The sequence below is a fragment of the Cryptomeria japonica genome, chromosome 4 (assembly GCF_030272615.1).
Source record: "Cryptomeria japonica chromosome 4, Sugi_1.0, whole genome shotgun sequence".
Classification (NCBI taxonomy): domain Eukaryota; kingdom Viridiplantae; phylum Streptophyta; class Pinopsida; order Cupressales; family Cupressaceae; genus Cryptomeria; species Cryptomeria japonica.
The window spans coordinates 243,762,139-243,785,604 of record NC_081408.1 but is presented as its reverse complement, the minus strand read 5'-3'; the positions used below and the strand labels follow the sequence as shown (position 1 = coordinate 243,785,604).

The window sequence follows — 23,466 nt, the reverse complement described above, 5'->3', positions numbered from 1 at the left end:
GTTAAGCAATGCTTCTTTAAGTATCCCAACACCTTCATAGTTTGTAGTGTTGCGATCCCTGCTAATACATACACACAGATTTTGAGGCTCAAATCATCAATTAGAACATTTATCAAATTATTTTTCAATGGGACCTCCTTCTGAGGTGCCCAACATGCCAAATGTAGAAGGTGCCTCAACATCTAATATATAAAGTTTACATTTCATGCATTTATGACCTGGTGCATATTTTTCATCACAATTGTAGAACCACCTTTTTGCTCTACAAGCTGCCATCTCCTTATGAGTTAGGTGCTTGATTGGTGGTGATCAGGTGCTTTGATTTGGTGTTTGTTGGAATAGTTGTGGAGTTCTGACTTGTAGTGGTTTATATGCGCAGCTTAGTGTGGTGTCATGTCCTCTACTAATTTAGCCAATCCAATAGCTTCCATCAAAGGTGATGGATTTCAACATTTTGACTTCAAAACAAATGTCTAAGACGTTGAAATATCAGGATCAAAGCAGATGTATCACATTATGCAAAGGGTGTTCAACCCCAAATCATTTATAGATTAAATTCAAGAGTTATATAAATAATTTGTGATGGAGGATGTTGAAGAATTTGAACCTAGTAAGGTGGTAGTTGCAATTTCGCAATTGCCTAAATTGAAGTTTCATGGACTTCTATGGTTGGATACTTAAAAACCCAAACGAGGCAAGATAAAGAGAAAATTAGGTTTTGGTCTATAAGATGTTGAAATATCAATAAGCAAGGTCTCTTCCATCTGGTTATCAACAAAATTTATAGCAAGCCTACTAGAGTGTTCTAGGAGGTTGCAAATTAAAACAACCACACAAGGAAAGAAGCAAGCAGCATCAAATATGTGAACGGATTCCACTAGTAGAGCCAAGATGAATTCACAATGATCAAGTTGCACTCAGTAAATGAGGCTTTTCAATGTGCCTTCAAGGTGGGGAAAAGATTAAATGGAAAAGGTAAAATGGTGAGCACAAAGAGAGTGGTTCTTTGAAACAAGGAACGGGAAGTTATCTAAACCTACAAAAGGAAAGGAGCTAGAGGAAGGCCAAGACATGAGTCCTAACTTTTTTAGAATAAAGTGGGGAACAACCAATCATTTGGTTACCATAAGACTTTAAAATGCTTTATAAGGTTAGTATCCCTATGACTATCCTATTCTTCACAGCCTCAACATTGCAAATAGATTAATGGTTAAGTGATGAGGATGGTTAAGCAATGCTTCTTTCAGTATCCCAACACCTTCATAATTTGGAGTATTGTGATCCCTGCTAATGCATGCACAGAAATTTTGAGCCTCAAATCATAAATTAGAGCACTCTATTAAATTATTTTTCAATGGACTTTCTTCTGAGGTGCCCCACTTGTCATCAACATCAAATTTAGAGGAGTCTAGTTGAGGTGTACATTGTGTCCCTCCATGACGTGATCTACTGAAAGAGTGTCATCTTGTGTTAGACCTTTGTCCCATAGATGATTCTCCACTCTATGGAATTGTTGGCTCATGGTATTATATTTGGCATTAAGTCTAGTTTGCCCAACTTGGACAATTGTTAGAGAATAGCTAAGTTACCGGTTCGGGTTCGGGCACCGGTTCGGGTTCGAAGAACCCAGTACGCCGGTACGGCAAAATTTTGAAAAGGGGTTTTCGTTTGGGTTCGTTAGTACAAAAACATGTAAATTATATATATATGCAGCCTATAAGCATGAATTAAGATTAGCATGTCACATAGCATCATATAAACAACAAAACCAACATAAACTTGTAATCATAGCATCATGATCATACCATAACAGCATCATATACATCAAGTTTAATATCAAAATGATAAAATATTCAAGTATCATTGTTTCAACTTTCAAGAATTTAAAGTTTGATCATCAAATGGATTCTCTAATGGGGGTTTGGGGCAACGCCCCCAACAGGGCCAAGGGGCAGCGCCCCTTGTGGGGGTCTGGGGGCAGCGCCCCCAGCGGGGTCAAGGGGCAGAGCCCCTTGCGGGGTCGAGGAGTAGCGCCCCTCGCAAGGTCCTGGGGCAGCGCCCAGGGCGCGCTCCCTGTCGCGGTACAAGGCGGGGTCGAGGGGCAACACCCCCGCCACCAACATCAAATTACAACCTTCAAACCCACACGGAACTCCATGGCGTGCATCAATTTTCTGCTTTTTTAAGACGTCAGGAACAAGGCCAAAGAAGTCAAAATTCTGTTCAAGGTGCATTCTCCCGTACGGGAATTGTGTTTTCTGACTTGTTCTTTCGTACAGACTTGTGCTTCTCTCTTGGTTGTACGATGCATAGGTGTGTGGAGTAATTTTAATTTTTTATGTGGTGGAATTCAAAAAAAAACAAAAATTTGCAAAAAAAAATCCATTTTTGGGCTGTTAGACCCCTGGGTTCAACTTGGGTCCTCTTGGGTTCGCCCTGGTTCAAACCAGGCCTGTGAACCACGAACCTTGTCCGAACCACAAGCGAACCGGACCGGACCTGAACCCCGAACCAGGACCATACCGGACCAATACCAGGGGTCTAGGGGGCTAAACCCGGTAACTCAGGAGAATAGAAAACTATATTGACTATTTTGTTGACTTCCTCATCCAACTTTTCCAAGCAAAGGTTTATAGAGTCATCTGGATTTTTTATTTCTATGGGCGCCACCCATACTGATCCCTTAAGGGGTCTATCAAAGGGATTAGTAGGTAGATAAACCAAAATGATCACAATGACAAAAGAATCAAATTGGGTCAGGTGGCAAATAGGTAGGAAAATCAGCTGAAACTTAGTACAATATAGACCTAACAGGATCTACTTTATGATAAGATTCATAACAACCAAGTTTTTCACAATTTGTGAGATATTTGTTGTTAAGTTTTAGACTTTAGATTGTATAGGAGTAGAACGCCTATGGCTCAACTGTCATAGTACTTCAATTTTGAATATTGTGATTCACTAACCCACTGTCTCATTATACTAATATACTCATTACTGCACCAATGTGCTCAAACCTATGTGAAGTTGTTCAAATCAGCAACTATTGACCACATATACCTAGATCTATTCACAGCTAGAGTTTATGCAAAGAATTTCTAGGCTAGAGCATCTCTAGTCTATAGACTCTTTGATATAGTTATCTTGTTTGTTAGTGGTGAACTAACCCAATATTTCAAATCTCTAACTACAAAGCTTTCCATCATATCTTGTTTGTATAGAGAATGTAGTCATCAGTGACCATTTTCAATGGATTGAGTTGGAAGAATAGACAAACAACAAACAATAATATCTAAATGTGCATCGGACTTCGAAAATGTTTCAACAAGCTGATCACTGAACCTAGACGATGCTTTAGGCACTTTTGAATCATTCACATTAGAATATATCTTGTTCCATTCTCCCAGATGCAAGGGATATGCCTTCTCCCAACTCACCGAACTATTAGTCCATAGTATTATCAATTCCATGGTTTGAGAAAGAGCCATTGCGAAAGGCTGTAAAGATGTAATGAAAGATGCAAAGTGCTTCAGCAATAGAATGTGAAGTACCAAACTAGACAATAACAACAAGGGATTTATCAAAGTGAACACTACTGGAACAAATGCTAGAGGGCCATACAATAGAAAAGGAGTAGAAATGATGAGACCATACGTCTATAGTAGATTGAAAAGATAGGCTGAAGGTTAAAGGGTTGTATGGAAAAGTGGAGAAGAGTCTACCACAAAGAAGTTTCTAAAGAATCCATACACCATAAGCTGCTACCAATGGTTGTATGGTCCAAGATTAAATTTTTGTAGCTATCATACGATGAAGCGAATATGTTTTGTGTGTTATACAATTATTCCAACCAAGGCTGAGTGTATGGTGGAAGAGGAAGGTCATTTAGTGCAGTCCACATCAACCGGTCGTACAAAGGGGAGAAATATGGAAAATATTATTATCATGCACTCAAACTTGTCTTTTCCTTGATTGTTGAATGATCAACTTATGAAGTCTAGTGAGTAAATTACATCATCACAATAATTTTTATATGCTTCTCCCTTGAATGTCATATAGTGGTCTTTTTCAACCTATCATATGGTGAGAAAAATGGTTAACTTTATTAAAATTTTAATTTTTCTCTTATCACTCATTTTAAAGAGGTTTTTATTTCTATTGTTTTCTTTTGTTTTTCTTTTGTGGGGCCCACCTATTATTTTCTTCTTAAATCAAGTTACTTTTCTTTCTGACCTATAGTACAATATCTTTCCCTTTTTCATCATTTGCCTATGAAGTTTGCTCCAATTGTCTTTGTACTTTGATGTCATGCCAAATATACAACACTAGGGTCCTTTGTAAGATTCATCAACACAAGTACTCATAGGCTCTGGATCGAATATTTTTTTAATATTATAACTCTAAAATGTATCTTCATTAATATCAGGAACTTTAGTTGAATCTAGAGAAGCTAATAAAACATCAAAGTCAAACATATTTAAAGCTTCCAACCTTCAAGAATAAATTGTTAACTACGAACCATGTACTTTGTTGACACACAAGAATTGTTCAACTTTTCAGAATTACTCTCCTAGGTTTCCTCAACATTACATGGTTGCTTTGTATCATCGCATAATCCTTGTTTATCTTCACCAATCTCTATAGTTTCAATAAAATTGCACTTCAACAAAAATACTTCATAATCCTCAATTTACCAATGGAAAAAGCCTTGACAGGAATTTGTTTCAATTTTTCAACACAATTGAATCATATGCTTTTCTTCTATAATGAGATGACAAAAAAGTTCACTAAAATGCTTCAATCCTGATATTTACCTTTTTCTCCATGAGGATTCCAAGAACTTGAATTCCTTGTTGATCCACTCTACCAAATGGAAAGATGTTAACCAATAGTTGATTTACCCAAACTTCACCAAGCACCAAGCACCTTTTCAAATTATAGGGACCAATTGCCACTTGGCAAATATCACAAAATAGCTTTTTAGGACATTTAGATTTGGCATGGCCTATTTTATAATCAGTACATCAAAGTTCCTTACCTTCTTGTGTCCTTTATTTCTTTCATCATTCTTTGCACAACTCTTTGAAGAGCTTGTAGCAATCCAATTCATTGTAACTTGAATCGAAATCCTCCTTTCTTTTCTTCAAATGGCTAGATGTCTTACTTTCACTCTTGATGTACATGGTCCTATTGTATGCCTCACATGATGAGCGAGGAACTATCTTCATTTTCTTCCAAAGTGAAGGCATCAACCCTAAATAACCATCATTTCTTTAGCCCATTAGTTTGTTCCCTTTCCAATCAGCTAATTAACACTTTCAGCCTTGTGTTAAAGGTTCAAATGTTCTTATGCTTTGTCATGTCCCCTTCTCAAGTGTAAGTCTAATGAAGACCCCTAGCCTATCATTTCATTTTCACATAGGCTTTTTGTAATGTTCCCTTCTTTATTTTTGAAATATATGGATTCTTTTTGTATTTTTTGAATGTTTACAAATTGAAATAACAAGAAATACAAAAAGCTACAGTAACAATAACGATTTAGCCCTCCTCGATCGAACTATTCAAATTTATTAATCTGAATTGCTACCAAAAGCTAGAAACAAACTGGAAATTGAATAATTAATGCAATATTCATATAATAGTATTTAATTGGACTGCACAATATTAAGATCTTTATTCTTATTCAACAATTCTAAGAGTACAATGGCATGCCTCCACAATTAACCAAAGATCAACTTGTAGGCTATGATGACAGTTGTTATAGGGTGTGGCTCACAAAATGAATTAGGGTTAATACACTTAAAATCTCTACAGAAACTGGGGTAGCAAATTTGTATGAGATCCTAGATTTAGTGATGCCTTCTACTATCTTTTACAGTCATAAATAAGTGTTGTGCACCACTAGCAGCAACTGGTGCACTTTGATTTCTCCTCCAAAATGTGCTCAAGTCTGCAGCGACCCTCCTCCAAAGCTAAGCAGTGAATTCTAAGATGGCAACTAGAGTGTAATATCCCTTATATTTTGAGTATTTACATTCTTTTTGAAGAGGATCTAAACTATATATTTATTTGTTCATGTATATTACTATTAACCAATATTCACAATAATTATTAAATAAATATTGATTTGCATTTATAATCACAATCAATAACTATTATTAACTGATATTTCCAATAATTATTAATAGCCACAATAAATATTAACTTACATTAATAATTTCAATAATAATTACTGTTAAGTAATATTTACAATAACTATTAAATGTACCGATCACTATTGCTAACCGGTGCTTGTCTTGATCACCAATTTAATTAGTGCAAAGGTTGTGATCCATGAAGACTCTATCTAAACATCTCTTGGGGAAAAGCATACCCGCTGAGACCCTTTAAATGCAGTCGGTCTCCCCCCAACCAAGGTAAGGTAGGAAGACACATTAACATAGTAATACTATTAATGTAATATAACTTGAAGGTGTCAAAATAACATAATGATGTTAGTAAAATCTGAAGCTAATGCGTTTAATAAAATCTGATACAGTATTGCTAATATAGAATGATATTGTCAATGTAATACTATACTTATAATGTAATGTAATATAATGTAGGTAACATAAAATAATACTGTTAATATAATACAATATAATGGTATTAGTAACACTGTTAATATCAACCGGATAAATGGGTTCAGCAATAACCAACTACTGTCATAATGAAAATATGCGTTGACTCTTCATTACTTATAAGGTATAATAAATATATATACAATGGTGAAGGAGGGTGTGAGAGCATTGCAAGAGGGGTACAGCGTATGAGCATTCTTCTAGATGTGCCACCTCAAAGTGGGACACAGTGAACACATAGAGGCCAAAAGAGTACAATGGGTACGGTCTTTGGGTATAGGAGATATGGTTTCTGGTGCACTCTCTGCAATCTTTTCCCTCTCCTCCACCACTACTCATTAATGCAAGAGGATCAATCATAAAGGAACTAGGATGATGACAAGATGAGGGGGAACGGTTATAGGACACCTCACTAGGTACACCACCTCACTAGGTACACCTCATATGGATGGCATGGGCCACATGAGGCCAAGAGGGATGGTATATCCGCTCTTGGGCCTAGGGTAGAGGATCTCTAGGGCACCCTATCAAGTCACCTTATTCTAGCTTCCCTATGATTGAATTTTCCCAATAAATTAGAGATATCTTATGATTAAGTTTCTGTTCCTATCCCTAGTAGGAAAGTTACTTGGACTTGTAATTTTAGGGCAAAAACTAGGGCATTTACAAAATGGGACATTACATAGAGCTAGTGCGGCTAAAAGATCAATTCCAAGGTCTCGCCTCTAACCATTGTACTCACTAGCATAAACAAGTCCACAAAACCTTCTTCTGCATTTTGCTAATTTCCTACTACTACAGCTTCATTCTGTAAAAATGTAGGCATTAGAGGCCTAGATGATGCTCCACTAGCTGCCCTGGAATTGTTATGGCTGGTATGTTCATGTTACTAGCTTCCCATTATTCATTGTGCTACCTTCATTCGGATTCCCTTCTATCACCCATGTTTCTTGGAGCTCCGTCACCAAATAAATCTGCAATAGGAACTTCTTCCTCAATCTTAGCTTGCTCTAGAGGATCATTTGTCCTTCTTCTAAAATAGTATCTGTGTGAACCCTCTAGCTGCATAAGAAATTTCTATTTGCAAAAAGATCCCACTGGCTGGCAAGGTACACTACCATGATACCCATGTACTAACCCTTAACCAAATAGTTTTTATCAAACTTGAAATTTTCACACTTTTAACACAGGCATTTTGTCAAACAATCGGCGTGTGTGCATATTTTAATAGGGCTTTGGTAAAACATTAAAATTTCTTAGATTTCTTGAATAATTTATACATCAAATATCATTTTAAATACATATATGAAATGGTGATATAAGATGTTATGCCCAGAATTACAATATTAAATTGATAGCACAAACTGAATAATAGTTGACCTCAGATTAAGAGTTGCTGATAGACCAATCAGCAATGACATTACTTCCTTATACCTCCTATGGCTTGTACGACACCCCTTAAGGCTTGTACAGTTCCCTTAACACTGGTACATCAGCTTGGAAAATTGTACATCACCTTTTTAAATTTGTACAACAGCTATATCAAGGCTATGACTTTCCTTTTGAGACTGTGGCAGACTTAAGGAAGCCTCTAGGAGGCTGGGCTAGAAATTATTAAGGCTTAAATGCTAAGTTGCCAATTCTGGTTTGAGCTTGGGTTCGGATTCAAGGGTTTGATTCACAAGTTCGGGCAAAAAAATTTTGGGCGGTTGGGTTCATCCATACATAAACATATAAAAATCAGAAATATATACTATTTGCAGCAGTAATTAAGTTTGAAATACACCACCATATTAATAGTCAAATATTAGTCAAACTCAATTGTCATTATATATATTAAACTTTAAAGCTAAAAAATAATAATGTCAAGCGTAAACAATCAGCCATCATTGATCAAATATCATATGGGTCATCAAAAATATCATCACCATCCATATTAGATGTCTATCTTCCTCTAGGTCATTTGACTTTGGTTTACTTGACATGACAATCATTTGTGATTATAAGCTCTATAGACTGTAGTCTCAATAGACTATGAATGACATTTCATAGATAACAACTTGATGACCATCATATCCATGGCTCTTCTTAGAACACTATGATACATAGGATACTCTTCATAGAACACTATGATCTCTCTTTTAATACCAATATCATTTGAAGTTTACTATGACTCTCACGATGGCTTATCTGTACACTGTCTTGTTTGGTGCTGTATCACAAGGTCTTTACGCATATTAAGACTGCTTCTCTTTGAGTTTATAGGAGCTTGAAGTGTGTCAAGAATTAGGATAAGGCTTAAGGTATCCTTAAAGTAATGAACTGGCCCTAAGATTTTAACATGGTTCTAACCCTTGCTCGCTATTATAAACAGATCACTGCCCCCTACACACTTGATAGAATGCTAAATTTGATACTTTTGCAGACACAATTCACTGTCTTTGACAATGATAAACATGTTTCACACATAGTTATAAATTTGATAACATTAGAGATTGAGAATTGAATATGCAAGGGTTTAAGATTTATATTAGACGTTCCATTTTGTTTCTAGCATAGAAACCTGGTGATTATTCCTTGATGCCATGGTTTTGACAATATTTTTACCACTGCAGTAGATGGATATCCTTACAATAAAAAGTCAAAAAAAAGTGAAAAAAAAAGATTAAAAAACATCCAAATTCGCTGGCAAAACACATCTGGAGGTGCAATTTGGCTCGGGTTCGCCTAGGTTGGTCTGGGCCGTTCCCACAGGCTGTGGGCAGGACCTTGGCCGAACCCACAGAGGACCAGACCAGGACCAGAACCCAATTCAAATCGGACCAGGACTCAGGGGGTGCAAGGGAAGGACCCGGTAACATAGCTTAAATGCCTTCTTGTATACATGAGCCCTTTTTCTATGTGCTTTAGGAAGTATACAGTACCCTTTTTGGAATTGCAAAAATTGTACAACTGGATGTATCTCAGTCTAAATTGAAACTATTTGATTTTTTATTCATCTTTTTCTCTGCACACACAGCACCATAATTTTTGTTCTTTTCCCTGCACACATAACATTGAGATTTTTTATCTCTCCCACTTGCACACACAAATTTGTAATTTGCATGCAAATCTTCTACAAATTTGTTGCATGCACATCTTTGTGATTTTGTATAGATAATCGATATGCTCCAAACTTTTATTCTACAAACATTCAGCCCAAACATGAACTCCATCTAAATCCACCTTTGCAATCGGCTAGGGAAGATTTTTCACTTCCAAACCCAATCTTCACCTTAGACTTTTTGTCCTGGGGTAGTAGACATCTACTCAAGTCCAAAACTGGGGTTTCAATTAAATATCAAATGTCAAGAATGAATCAAATGAGTCTCCTCAACCTCCTTTTATAACCTTATGTGGAACTTTCCAAAGATTATAATTTAAAATCACTTTTTAAAATAACAATCCTTTTTGCTTCATATAAGTGACTTGTACTCCAATTAAATAATTAACATAAGCTGTCTTTGAGTTTTGCTTTTAAGACAAATTAACCTTTAATTATTTAATTATTTTCTGTATATCCAACCAAAGTTACGAAAAAATATTAGAATGGATTGAAAATGAAGTCCGATCATGCTAGAATATTCTTAAACACTCAATAAATTGAACCTTATAAAATTTGGTGCTTTCCAAAAATAGAAAACCTCTCCAAGAAGCGTGGAGAGCTCCCTGAGTATTGAAACCACATCCAGAAAGTACCATGAAACTCGCTTTGATTTCCAAAATTCACTGCCACTGTTGGAATTCTAATCCAAAAAAACTAGCACTCCCCGAGAAAGTTGGAGTCTCCAAAGAAACTAGAAAGGACATAAAAAGGGACATTACGATGGGTATGGCAATATAGATTTGGTTTGGTGTATGACTACGGAGAGGTTGAATATCTGCAATCGTATCAGGATTTTAAATTAAGTAACTGTTAATAATATGGTTAATTATGGTAGCTTTACTCCTCAGATGTAAAGTCTTAGAAATAGATTTAGTTTTACAAGTAACCCTGGGATTAGGTATTGTTTCTGTTTTCTGCAGAACAGTGCTGGTTACATATGTCATTGGTGTTATTGCCTTACAGGGAGTCTTTAGACCATGTGGATGTACATGATTAGAAGATTTCACATGGAGAAACTGATTTTGAAACCCTTCAGACCAGGGAGCGAAACTAGTTTGATAATACTGTAAATTTGGTTCCTTTATTTAGTTTTGTGTCCCTTATTATTATAAAAAGAATGAGATGTTATGAATTAATACTCACATGTGGATGTGGGTGTGTACTCCACATTATTATTTTGTTAATTAGTGTGTGTATAGAAATGATATATGGAGAGAATAATACAATATATTTAAGTGATAATCACATTAGAATAGATTTGTAGAAATGAGTAGGTTGCAAGTTAGTGAGTGGTTATAGATGTCCTATATATATGAAGCTCATATTATTGCCATTAGTGTTGAAAATGATTGGTTGACTAATGTGTTTGAGCCTTTGGCTCCATTTCAAGATGGCGAAATTCCCACATTAGGTATCAAAACAGGTTCCTTGCGAGACCTGACTGTTTTTCCTCTATTCAGCTGTCCTTGTTTCGAAGCTGTTCGCACATATGCAGTGCAGACCACATGCAACAGCCATTGTTTACCTGTTCATTATTCTTGCATTTTGTCAATATTTGTGCAATGCAGACCAGTTGCAAATCTGTGACATTTATCATCCATTTCCACTTCTCTTCTCTTTCCATCTCGTTCACTCTATTGCTGTTTTCACTCCATTTTGTTCACATTTTTCATACCCAAAATTTAAAAAATTAAAAATATACATTCAGATTTTCATTTCAGTTGCAGAAATATTAGGTGTTGCAGAAAATGTTTAGAGGAGTACAGGGTTTGAGTTTCTGTTGGTTTGCGCTCAATCATTCTCTAGGATATTCACAAAGGATTGCAGAGTTTGTTTTGTTGCATTGTTTAAAACATTGGCATCTATTAATTGCAGACTTTTATTGTCCTGTATGCATTGGGTTTGTTTTCCAGTCATCTAATATGTATTGGCATTGATAGACTCCAAAACCTTTGGTGAGAGGTCTAGAAGGATGAAATTTGTTGAGCCTAGAAGATAATTTTGCCACCAATTTCTATATATCTAACCAACAAAGAGCAAGTTGGATTCTTATTCATTGAAGTTCGTACTGACTATGTGAAAATTCAAATTGAAGGTATAGCTATATACAGCATGAAGTAATTGCATTTGATACAACATGAAGTTCATGCTAACTATGTCCTGTACAGCAATTACATTTCTATGGCATTCAAGCAATTGAAATAATTGAAAAGTGTAACATGATGGTTGAATGTGTATGAATTATTTCAAGTTTATGCGTTTTTTATAATATTCAAAGTTTGTGAAGGCCACAGGCTTTAGAATTTCAAAGAATCTCCAATATTCAACATAGATATCGGGTAAGGCGCTGGGAGAAATTATGAATTAATAGGTGAGCAGAAAAGGTATGTGATTACCAGTATGTTGAGTATGCAGTAAACCAATCACAATTATTTTGAAATTTGGTGTCTATTCACTGCCAATTGGACACAACATAATCCCTTTTTTCTGCATTTTTCTATATGCTCAAAATGTCTTCAGCCAATCTAATTATGTAAGGTGTTAGCACTCCAGCTGTCCTTGGAGGTAGTTAATTGAAGGCTTCGAAGCCAATCAGTGGAAACTGACATACATGAAGATTTATCAATGACTGAGGGGGGGACAAATATGAAACAGATGAACCTCAGCAGCAATCCAAAACATGGAGAAAACGAACAACCAAGGCCAACCATAGATGCAGCTCCAGAATAAAGTTCCTCACCCCATGTAGGTGTTAGCATGTACTCCATATTAATATTTTTTAATTAGCATGTGTATGTAAATAATGTGGAGAGAATAATACCAAATTACAAATAGTCTAAGTGATTATTCCGTGAGTAGTAATCACATTAGAATAGGTTTGTAGAGATTAGTGGGTGGGTTGTAATATTATTTTTGAACAAAAAATTAATGAATTTGATAGATTCTCACCTTTTTAATTGCCATCCAAGCTTGTTGCCACCTCCTTTCACCTTCATCACCAGGCCATGGCATATCTGCAGTCTTCATTTTGTTTTTCAGCTCATCAACCTGCAAATGTAGAAACAATGTTCTGTTTTTGTAAAGAAGATAATGTACTTGTCCAAATCCCTAATAAAAGAGAATGGAAGCTTAAGAAATGAATAATTCAATCATGTGTCAAGATCATTATGCAAATAACTACAAAACCGTATTGCTGCAATGCTGACATAACACTTATACAAAAGTCTATCTCTATCTGTTCTATGATATCAAAATTGAAGCAACAAATAACTATAGAAAAATATTGTTGCAATGCTGAAACATTACTTGGCCTTGCTCTATGTTCTGTAACATAATCGACATACATCACGACTGTTCAAGGCTCTTGATGAAACCTTATTTGGTCAAGTGTACCATATTGATATTATAAATAGAATTTACAATTTATCTTTTGAGTACAGAAACATTCTAGAAATCATGTCCAGAAATAGGAAAACACTTTAAAACAAACCCACTTATTGTTTTCTAAAGGTGTAACACATACTAGTTGATGAGGTGCTTTCAACTGCAGAACAGTTTCTCGAATGTCATGGAGTTTCTGAAAGTCCCCTTGAGCTACAATTAAGTTGAGAGCTGCTATCTTCTCAGCAACATCCTGCACAGTAATTTCGTAATCCAATAATTTATATAAAAATAGTGGATCAATTACCTCAACTTCTCAAAAAATCGAATAAAAACCTCTCTTAGTAGTATTACTATTTAAGCACACTTTATGCTACACAATATAGAATTTAGGATACCATATAATACACACATACAGACACACATACACATATATTAGTATATCTGTGCATAATATATATTATGTAAATTTCACTTCAAAAAAAAAATTCAAGCTAGCTTTTCAAGTCTCTTCACAAATTGAAAATAGAAGACTTGTCCACAACAAATAGAAACTAACCAAGAATTTATCAGTGAGCTGGTAGAGAAATGCTAGAAATGAAGAGTGGAGTACCTTGTTCATTTCCTCTGATAGAACCTTCTCAAAAACACCAAAAGGAAGTGCAATCGACTCAGGAACTCGTATCCATGATGTTCCGAAAGTGCTCTTCAAATACGCAATATTACGTGATTTAGCCCCCACCTGAAGAAAGAAACACAAAAGTGTGACAATGTGAAATAGGACATTTACACAAGGATAGGATAAAGCAATTGTAGAATATTTGGAATCAGCCTCAAAAAACACCATCAGTAATTAGACAATATTTTTGCTCAGCCTATTCACTGAAAACTGTTCATCCAAGTTATTTTATCACAACTGAATTAGACCAATATAAACTTTTGCATTTGCTAAGAGAAAAATCAGTTTTTATTTCCACTTCAAAGAAATACATACAAGTTCATTGGAAAATTCATCAGCTGAGATTGCGTATGTTCCATTAAAATGTTTTTTTTTTAGTGATATTCCTGGAAACACCTCATCCACGGGTGAATTTCCAGAAGCCACCGACACACTATCATCCTCGATTTCACTGCAGACAAAGCAAATGCAGAGATGACCTCAAAGTCTCAAACCTAAAAACAAAAAAGACAAAAGCTAACATAGATACTCTTGATCACAAGAATTACCAACCAACCATGCCATGGCCTTAAAATGAAAACATATAAGTGATAAGCGTACGTGTAAACTAAGTCAGATGAAGTAGGCTGTATGGACAATGCCTTTCCTTCCTTTGATCGAAGGTCATCAAGAATATTTGGTTCAAAGCATGTTGCGAAGCACACCTGAATGAAATTGAAATTGTAAGATGATGAATACATTTCTACTTAAAAAGAAACTTCAGATGAACATCCATTTCCAAATCTATTATCATGAAAACAGAAAACCTTCTGACCATTTTTTTACAGGGGCTATAATTGTACCCAAAAGGATAATGGTTGTGAAAGATCTATAAACCACCTTGCTATTTCTTGCTCGCACAGAAACATGTGATAAAACATCTGGCATGTCAGGAGTCAAAAGAGCAACTACACCATCTGGAATTTCTTCCTCTCCCTTCACTCTTCTTGCCACTAAGATTGTTTTTTGTTCATAAACCTTATTTTGAACAGTAGCCAATTCATCAACAGTGACAACAAATCCACGCACCTCAACTGGACTGATCACCTGCCAACTGTCCAGACATTTGAAAGTATGTTAAGAATAATTATCTTATTGTGTGCTTTCAATTGCTAGTTTTTAAGCTAGAAAAATATGCAATATACTGATGACCCAGTTAATAACAAACACTGTGCTATTAGGATTTCTTTCTAAAGTAATGTGGTTATTCAGTTTGATAACAATGAAAATATAGCACTCAGTAGTTCTTAAAATATTGTAACTAGATGACACTACCTGCCAAGATGTGCAATATTTCGAAGAATAGGATCAAGACGGTTAAGAAGCAAGGAAAGAGAGGCAGCTGAGCCAGCCCGTATCATTTCCTCAGTGAAGATGTTTATCTGCAAGCACAAGGTAGCTACTTTTTAAACTGAACTTATATGTAATACAAGTACTGTACAATCAAAGCCCGTTTCAAAGAATGTGAAAGACATCACATGTGAAATTGTGTCCTCGCCATGATGTTCAAGAATGAGTCCAAAATGAGCAACAACTAAGCATCTTTAGAACAAAAATTACAACAGAATTTTAGCAGGTATAAATTACATACCGCCCACTGCTCTACTCCAAGCAAGCCTCCGAGATACTCAGCACTTGGTTGCAAGATCTTCTGGTAGTGTTCAGCTTTCTCTGTAAGTGCAAGTCTTGTCCGATCAAGCACAGCCTTTGCATAAAGTGCCCACTGATCTGCTTTAGACTTGCACAAATGGAGTGTATGGTACCAGTCCTTGAAAAATTGTATTTAAATTCTATTAGCTATTGAACAAATAGCTCAGTTTTTCAGATATATCTGAACATGGATTGTTTGCATATAGTATAAAACATTGTGAGATATTTTTGAATATGCATGATAGGCACTATTTATGGAACTAGAGTCAGAATTGCAGGTGATCTATAAAGTTTCATAACTTTACAAGAATATAGACTGATGCATTAAATAGTGACTACTAATCAAAGCAAAGCAAACATGTCTGTAAGGTTTTTAAGGTAATATTTAATGCACTAATTTCTAAATTTAGAAATGGTTTCCTTCTTAAATGATGCATGTACAAGTGCACGTGTGGGCATGCTATTTATGTGCATAACTACATATACACAGATAAATGTACAAATATTTAGACAAAATTAAAGCATCATTGACCGGTGGTTGAAATTCAATCTTCCAAAAAATGCCAAATGTTTATCAGGCAAGAAAGTTAATAAAACAGACCTTTATGCAGTAGATGAGCTCTTCATTGTTATCTGATGATAAACATAAGTTTTCAAGAACAATGGAAATAATATATATTATATCCTGCATCAAGAAGATGAAAATAGTTCATCAGAAATCATAATATATTTGGAATATTGTAATTTGAAAAAGCAAGTTAGCCTCTATTACATATGGACCACAGAAGATACACTAAATATTTCATTCAAAATAAAGATATAAACAGAAACAAGTCATTATCTTAAAAATCATATGTTTGCCATCCTCAATAATAAAAGATACAGATAAGGACAGATACCGATGGTTGGGCATTATTCAGCTCCTCAAATCCCCTTTCAACAGCAGTTCTAACAGTTGAGTCGAGAGCAAGATCTAAAAATATAATATCCTTAAGTCGATCGTGTTTTTTAAGAAGGCTAGGCCGGAGCTCAAACCGTGCTTCCAATAATCCCTAGTACATGCAAGGAAGAGATCACTTTTTTTGAAGATACTTGAATGAACAAACCTTTACCAAGATGGCATATTAAGAATGTGAATTTAAAACACCAAACTATGCAAAGTAGGCAACTCACCTCCAGAAGTGGGCCAACCTTCTTATCTTCCACATGCTCTAGAACATATCTTAGAAGTCCCTATTTGTATATTTCAGTGTTAGAAAATACATCCAAAATTATAAGATTAAGGAACACAGTCTATCAAGTAAACATTGGTCATCACAGACAATGAATTTTAGTATCGGATAGGATTTTTTCATTTTGGCATGTGAAATCAGGATATATTTTAATTAAGGCAATGAAATAAGGATTTAGTTCACCACAACCCTAAGAATTAATTGCACAATATATAAAACCGAATATGTGCCATGAACAAGATTTTCATCATTACTGGAAGTTCTGGTGATAATCCACTAATGGGGCGTATCTGAACTCCACCCATAAAACCTTTACCCTGTAGAACAGTATAAGACCAATTACATATTCAATTATTACAAACTCAGAGAAATTATGGATTACAAGAATAAATTCTAAATGTTCATGTCCATTCTGCAGGCAAAATAAGCTACCTCTGCAGAATAACCCATACAAGTTGCAATGGCAGATTCAAGGTCTGCACCCGAGTGAACTGCCTGCAAAATTTTATATAAAACAATATCATATATGCATGCTTCCACAAAAGCTTCAAGAAATATAAGAGCAGAAATCCCTGAAATTTTCACAAAACTATGCTAAGTGGCTTTTCTGACAGCAGAGTCGGTATTCAGCAAGACCATAAAAAGACTATTTTATCTGAGAAGGCTCAAAAAATTAAAATTCAACAGAGGCTTTTGTTTTCTAACCAAATCTGTTACAGAATTTAGGCCTTGCATTTTGGACCAAGGCTCGTAGAATTGACCTCACAAAAGAAATAAACAGTGCTTCTGCCATTCAACACTATATTTTTCTTCAAAAACTTATATAGATTAAGCATCATAAACTATCTCAATTTACAGTTGAAGATTTCAAATTGAGCTGGAGAGTGAATAAATAACAAAAGACTCTCGTCTATTGACCAAACTGAAATATACAAGGTGAAACCTGAGAAGGCAACTTCAAAAGCATTATGATAAGAAAAATCAGCTCACAAATGAGAAATGTTCAAAAATCATTCAACCTTCCCAATAGAATCTAACACATTTAAGTGTATGACATTGATATTAAAATGATAAAACCCAAAGCATAAGATCTTTTAATGTCATTAATAAACTTCTGGAAATCAAAAATTTGATCAGACGCTGTAAACACATAGTAGTAGACCATGTTGAGAAAACATAGAAGCGGTAGCCTATTTGATACTATGACAGAGGCTGACCACAAAACAGGTCATCTTTCAAATAGATAATATATTTAAAAACTTCTGTCAAACCTTCAATGTTCTCATGTATGCCGTTAAATCACGAATAAGACCTTCCTTCTGATCTCTCCTGAAATGTGGCTCTGAACAAATCTGGCGATCATAACTTGCAAGGCGCTCCTTTGTCACACCATTAGAGTTCAATGTATTCCAATAAAATTTAATATCAAAGTCATTCTTGATATAATCGAGAAGGGCCTGCAAATGGCCAGCATCCAAGTTATCTCAACACAATCCCCTCCTTGCAAATGTATAAGTCCAAAACATAAGTTTCCTTATGCCAACCCACCTGGCAGATGACTACATCATCTGGACTTGTGTTATTGTGTAACTTCTGGTGCCACTCTTCCATCATTCCCCCCTTGCAGTCATTGTTTCGCTGCAAAGTCCAGAAAAACTAGACTCAGTAAATTTTGATTTGTAGGTGACATATTTCTACATATGTACCTTCAAAGAGCAAACTTACCTGTATCACCAAGATTTCATCTCGGATACGTTGTCCAACATCACCTTGACCCCCACGACCAACAGTTGACATAATAAGGCGCACAATTTCCCGATTGTGAGGCTGATCTTCAAAAACTTGTTCCAGTAAATCTGTCAGACGGTCTTGAGCACTACTAATTTCACTGCAACAAAAAGTATAAAGAGTTATCCTAAATGTAATTGAATGGATAAGTTTATTGATAGCATTCAAAAAACAAACCGGTTATCTCCCACAACCTCCTTACTGCTGATTATCCAGATGAGGTCAGATGTTTTTTATTAAACTATAAAATACCCAACTTTCCTAGAACATACCACTTACAACTAAATCCAGAAGCATATTGTAAGAAAGAGACAATAATTTTGTAGATGGGAATGCAAACATGTGCTTTTGAGGTAGGTATTCAATTTTTTTTGTTTGTTTTTCAAACCTTTGCCCTTTCGAGTGGAACATACTCTTGGCATTAGTCACCTTCTTTTGAATTCTAGGCATACAAATAAGATCTTTGTTTTTGGATCTTCATTTATTGAAAATTCCTCGTGTAACATACTAGAAAATGATATGACTCTTGATGGCAGTGTTTCCTACTCAAGTATATTGAAAGTAAAGTAGAAAGGGGGACTATAATATAACCATAAACTAAATGACTTTTCATCAAAGGTCAGTCTAATGTATCTATGACATATCACACCATACACTTTATACCCATCACATAAAAATTGGTACTTTTATAAGGAGAAACGCAGCCAAAGGTTCCAAACATTAAAGGAAGAAGCTTGTGGATCAACCAGTAAACAGTGGTTTTCATTAAGGAAATTAAAAACACTCGCATCCCCAATTTCATTCCTAGTAGCTCCACTATCCCTCAACAGGAGTGAATTTCAGCACCTCCTTTAGCTAGTTCCACTCTCATGGTCTGCTGCCCTATATTTAGAATTACCCACAACCACTACAGCAAAAGTGCAAAAGACCTATCAAGAGACCACTCAACTTCTAAAAGGGAATTTGATGAGTCTAAGGCATGCATTTGGGGTTAACATCCTTTCAGTCCTCTTGATTCTTCCACAGCCTCCAAAGAAACAGATTTTATAAATATTCCAGAATTTCTTATAAATAATGCAGAAAATACATCTGGTCCAAGAAATTTATCTTTGTTAAGGAGAAGACTATTTCTTTTAATTCTTCGTCCTCAATTTTCCCCATGAACTTTTCTTTATCCATATTCGTAACAGTCTTACAGAGATCTTTTAAAAGTAGTTGTTGAGATCAAACTGTTCCTATTAGAGGCTTCTCCTCACTCCGAAGATAACTTTAACATTCCATGTCATGATTAGTAATTTCAAAAGTTTTGGTTACAAGTATACATTTCCAACCTAAATGTATTACAGAGATCTTATATGTTTCCTAATAAGGATCTATTAATGAAATAAGGCAGTGTTGGCATCTCCTACAACATCCATGCCTCTCTGGACCTCTTATCACGAATAATGCAACTCTTTATTGCATTACTGTCAGTTCATTAGTTAACTGTTTCTCTTCATCAACTGTTATATAAATAAACTCTTGTTCTCTGACTTGTTTTTGAAGTTGAACTAAACTTGTTTTTGCTTTGGACTACTTTATGTTCCATTCCTTCATTTCAAGTTTTAAGAGTTCAAGTTTTTCTGCAAATTCATACATGGCATATTCTATGATATTTGGGGTTTCAGACAACATTGGACTACCCTGATGGAGAAATTACTATGAGTGAGCTACATATGATAGAACCTAAAAGGTAATTTACAATCCATCTATACTTCTGATCATAGTTTAAAAGTCAATGACTTGGCAAAACTTGGCAGAGCCAAATTTGACTCCTACTCAGCAACTTGGCAAATTTTCTGAAAATAAGAAAAACACATATATTTGCAACATAATCTTAAAAAACATGCATAATAAATCATAAAACTGATTGTACAGAACTCATAAGATAGCTGATAAGTACTAACTTGCTAAGTAGCTTTACATTTATTCATAATTTTGTAGATCAAAAAAAGGTTCAATACACAATTACACCATTTATCATTTCACTTCTGCAAAAGCCTTACACAGGTTCGCAATCCCGAAAATTTGCAGTCCACATCCTCTCAATCAAACCTATTGAAATAGTTTAATTTATAAATATAAAATTAAAGAGTAGTGTACAAAATAATCTAATTAAAAAATACAAAATTAATATGAAGTTTTTATAATTAAATAAAAATTAATTTAAGAATAAAATGCATGAAGTGGATTATTTCTCATTCATAATTTCATCATGCTTTATAATACCATATTTCAAATTCATAAGTTCACAGTTATTACTTATACGGACTTTTATGTATGTTGCTTCTCCCATTTTGCAGTTTCCTTTGGTTTCTTTAATGACCAAAAAGTTGAATCCAGAATTGCTTGTATGCCCTCCATCTTGTCAGTCTCTTCTATAAGTGCTGCAAAGGGATTTATCGGCACCATTCAATTTGTCATTGCTTTTTTTACCTTTGCTTCCCCTTCATAGGGTTTATTATATCTGTCGTCTTCACAGCTCTTGCTATCTTGTTGCTACAGCTTAGGGGTACGTTGTGATGTTTCTGATGATAAGGTTGAGAGTACTTGCTGTCCCCTTCATGATACTGAACCTACTTTTGGATTCATTGTTTGCAACTCTCTTGTGACAAACAGATCCTGGACATGTGGCCATGCTCATAGCAGATTCAATACCAAACTGGAATATTTCATAATCCAAGGGTGGAACTCACTCTATTACTCCCATTTCTAGAATTAGTCTTTCTAGTTTCTGATAAGGGCCTATATAAGTTCAGATTGACACAGATCCTCATATGGTATGGGACACTAGGATTTCTTGAATTTAGAAGCCATAATGTACTCTCTAATAGTACCTCTAGTCTTTGAAAGAGGACTACCACTACTTTTTACTGGGAATAATCGCAATCTAATAAATACAGGGGCGGAAGTGGGCACTTACTATGTTAAAATCCAGAGACCAGTGTTTCATAAATACAATGAACCATGCCATCCTTGGAACACCTCATATGTTGGAAGATAAGGTTTACATTTTGTAATAAAGTCAACATAGTGACTGAATGTTAGTGTTGAAATGTTTAGTTAGTTTTATGTTAGTTGTTGGGAGTTTGTTTCTCATAAGATAGTTTAGGCAAAGCTGTACAGGAATACAATGCTTTATAAACATTTGCACAAAACATTGTAAGATCTCCAAACGAACATCAATATAATATCTATTTTGGTGTTAGCAATATGGTTTAGTTTTTACACAATTTATCACTGCAAATTTCAACATGGTATCAAAGTAATAAATGAGATTTTATTCCTGTGGTGAGGAAATGTGACTTTGGTAATAATGAATGCCAAACTTTGAAGTCACGTCTGAAGCAAGGTGCAGGCTACAACGCAAACCTGTAAGAAGAGGCGGCAGTCAGAAAAGGAAACATTATTTCTTGACAGAAATTATAAGTAGTGCCAACATACAAAAGATATATCAATATTCCAGAATGCTGGCAGACAAAGGTTTGAATTTGAACATTGCGGAGGAGATTGTACACAAGCCATGGAAATATTCGAACGCCACTCAACACAACTCCATTGGTGATTTGCTGTTGTAGAAGATAGAGCCTGGAAGGGAGCTTTTTACACTTATTTACAGTTTTTGTTGAGAGACCTGTTGTGACATTTTCACACATCGCCCCATTGCAAATGGGGACCCCCTCTTTTCGCTAAATAAACCAAGTCTTTTGCAGTCTGTGTCGTCTCCCGACCCTAAGGAATGAGTTGTAAGGTCTTGTTGGTCTGGATTTTGATCTCTGAAAGTAATGAAATGACTAAGTAGGGAATGGATTCTTAAGGAATATACAGCCTAGACTAGATACAGTCTTAATATTGTCATCAAGTCGAGAATTACAGTTTTGATGTATTGAGAAATGATTGTGCTTATTGCTTTGCCCTTCGAACTTTGCATTTTGCTAACTGTGAACTTGATTGATACTTGTACTTCACAACATTTCCTTGTCGTTTTCAGGTACATTGCAGGGAACAAGACTTTGGATGCTGAGAAGAGGACATCGTTGAGTGGATAATATCATCATCCAAGGAAGAGATTGCAGTGATAGAACAAAAAATTCACGTAGAGGAATGGAATGATGGATATTTGGCTAAGTGTCAAGATAACCCTGAGAACTAATATGTAGAAATGAAAGAGAAACAGCCAAAATTTGATGTAGAAATGAAAGACAAACAGCCAAAATTTGATGTAGAAATTTAAGACAAAAAGCCAAAATTTGGCTAAGTCTGAAAACATTCCTCCCTAGGGGTGAAAATGCGCTCCAGATCAAGGAATTCAGTGTTTGGATGAATGAAGATGATTTATGCCAAGTCTGGAAGCAAGCATTGTCTATTTTTAAGGTTTCTATCCTGCAGACTTAGAAAAGAAGTCAGTAACCTTGAGCATAGTGAAATTTTGGCTAAGTGTTGAAAAGAGAAACCTTCAAAGGACCTACAAGTGAAATTTGGGTTTTTTCTGAGAACTTACTATTTTTAGTAAGTTTCATTGTGGCCCCGATTGGCCTAACTGAGTTTGAACAAACTTACTATTTTTTGTAAGTTTCACTGTGTCTTGATTTGCCTTGATTTTGTGTTTGGAAGAACTTACTATTTTTAGTAAGTCTATTTTTGGAAGGTCTATCCTTGGCAACAAGCAAAGCACTGACTACAGAAAGACCCTGAGCATCCAGTTCTAAATCCAGAAATGTAGAAGAGCAGGTAGGTGATCAAATTCTAACTAAGTCTGGAGATCCTCCTTGAAAGGATTGAACATGAAGATATCTATTCTATTCCCAAGAAGAGGAGGAATTATCCTCCATTCCAAAATTCCTTCTCCAGGCTCCAAATGCACCCAGACAGCCTCCTTGAGCACTAATCTCA

At 35.4% G+C, this 23,466-nt stretch overlaps 1 protein-coding gene across 6 annotated transcripts in view; it reads right to left on the bottom strand.

Moving 5' to 3' along the window:
• Nucleotides 1–23,466, bottom strand: part of LOC131065519 (alpha-glucan water dikinase, chloroplastic) — a 96,234-nt gene that overhangs the window by 3,830 nt on the left and 68,938 nt on the right. For all 6 annotated transcript variants that reach the window (XM_058000031.2, XM_058000033.2, XM_058000034.2 and 3 more), the window contains exons 14-29: nucleotides 18,472–18,634; nucleotides 18,295–18,384; nucleotides 18,018–18,203; nucleotides 17,179–17,241; nucleotides 17,001–17,063; nucleotides 16,688–16,747; nucleotides 16,414–16,566; nucleotides 16,116–16,199; nucleotides 15,456–15,632; nucleotides 15,140–15,246; nucleotides 14,705–14,918; nucleotides 14,426–14,529; nucleotides 14,141–14,276; nucleotides 13,760–13,888; nucleotides 13,289–13,399; nucleotides 12,715–12,813 (exon numbers count right to left, since the gene is read on the bottom strand). In XM_058000031.2, coding sequence (XP_057856014.1) covers nucleotides 12,715–12,813; nucleotides 13,289–13,399; nucleotides 13,760–13,888; nucleotides 14,141–14,276; nucleotides 14,426–14,529; nucleotides 14,705–14,918; nucleotides 15,140–15,246; nucleotides 15,456–15,632; nucleotides 16,116–16,199; nucleotides 16,414–16,566; nucleotides 16,688–16,747; nucleotides 17,001–17,063; nucleotides 17,179–17,241; nucleotides 18,018–18,203; nucleotides 18,295–18,384; nucleotides 18,472–18,634 — 1,939 coding nt within the window. The remainder of the gene's footprint in view (nucleotides 1–12,714; nucleotides 12,814–13,288; nucleotides 13,400–13,759; nucleotides 13,889–14,140; nucleotides 14,277–14,425; nucleotides 14,530–14,704; nucleotides 14,919–15,139; nucleotides 15,247–15,455; nucleotides 15,633–16,115; nucleotides 16,200–16,413; nucleotides 16,567–16,687; nucleotides 16,748–17,000; nucleotides 17,064–17,178; nucleotides 17,242–18,017; nucleotides 18,204–18,294; nucleotides 18,385–18,471; nucleotides 18,635–23,466) is intronic.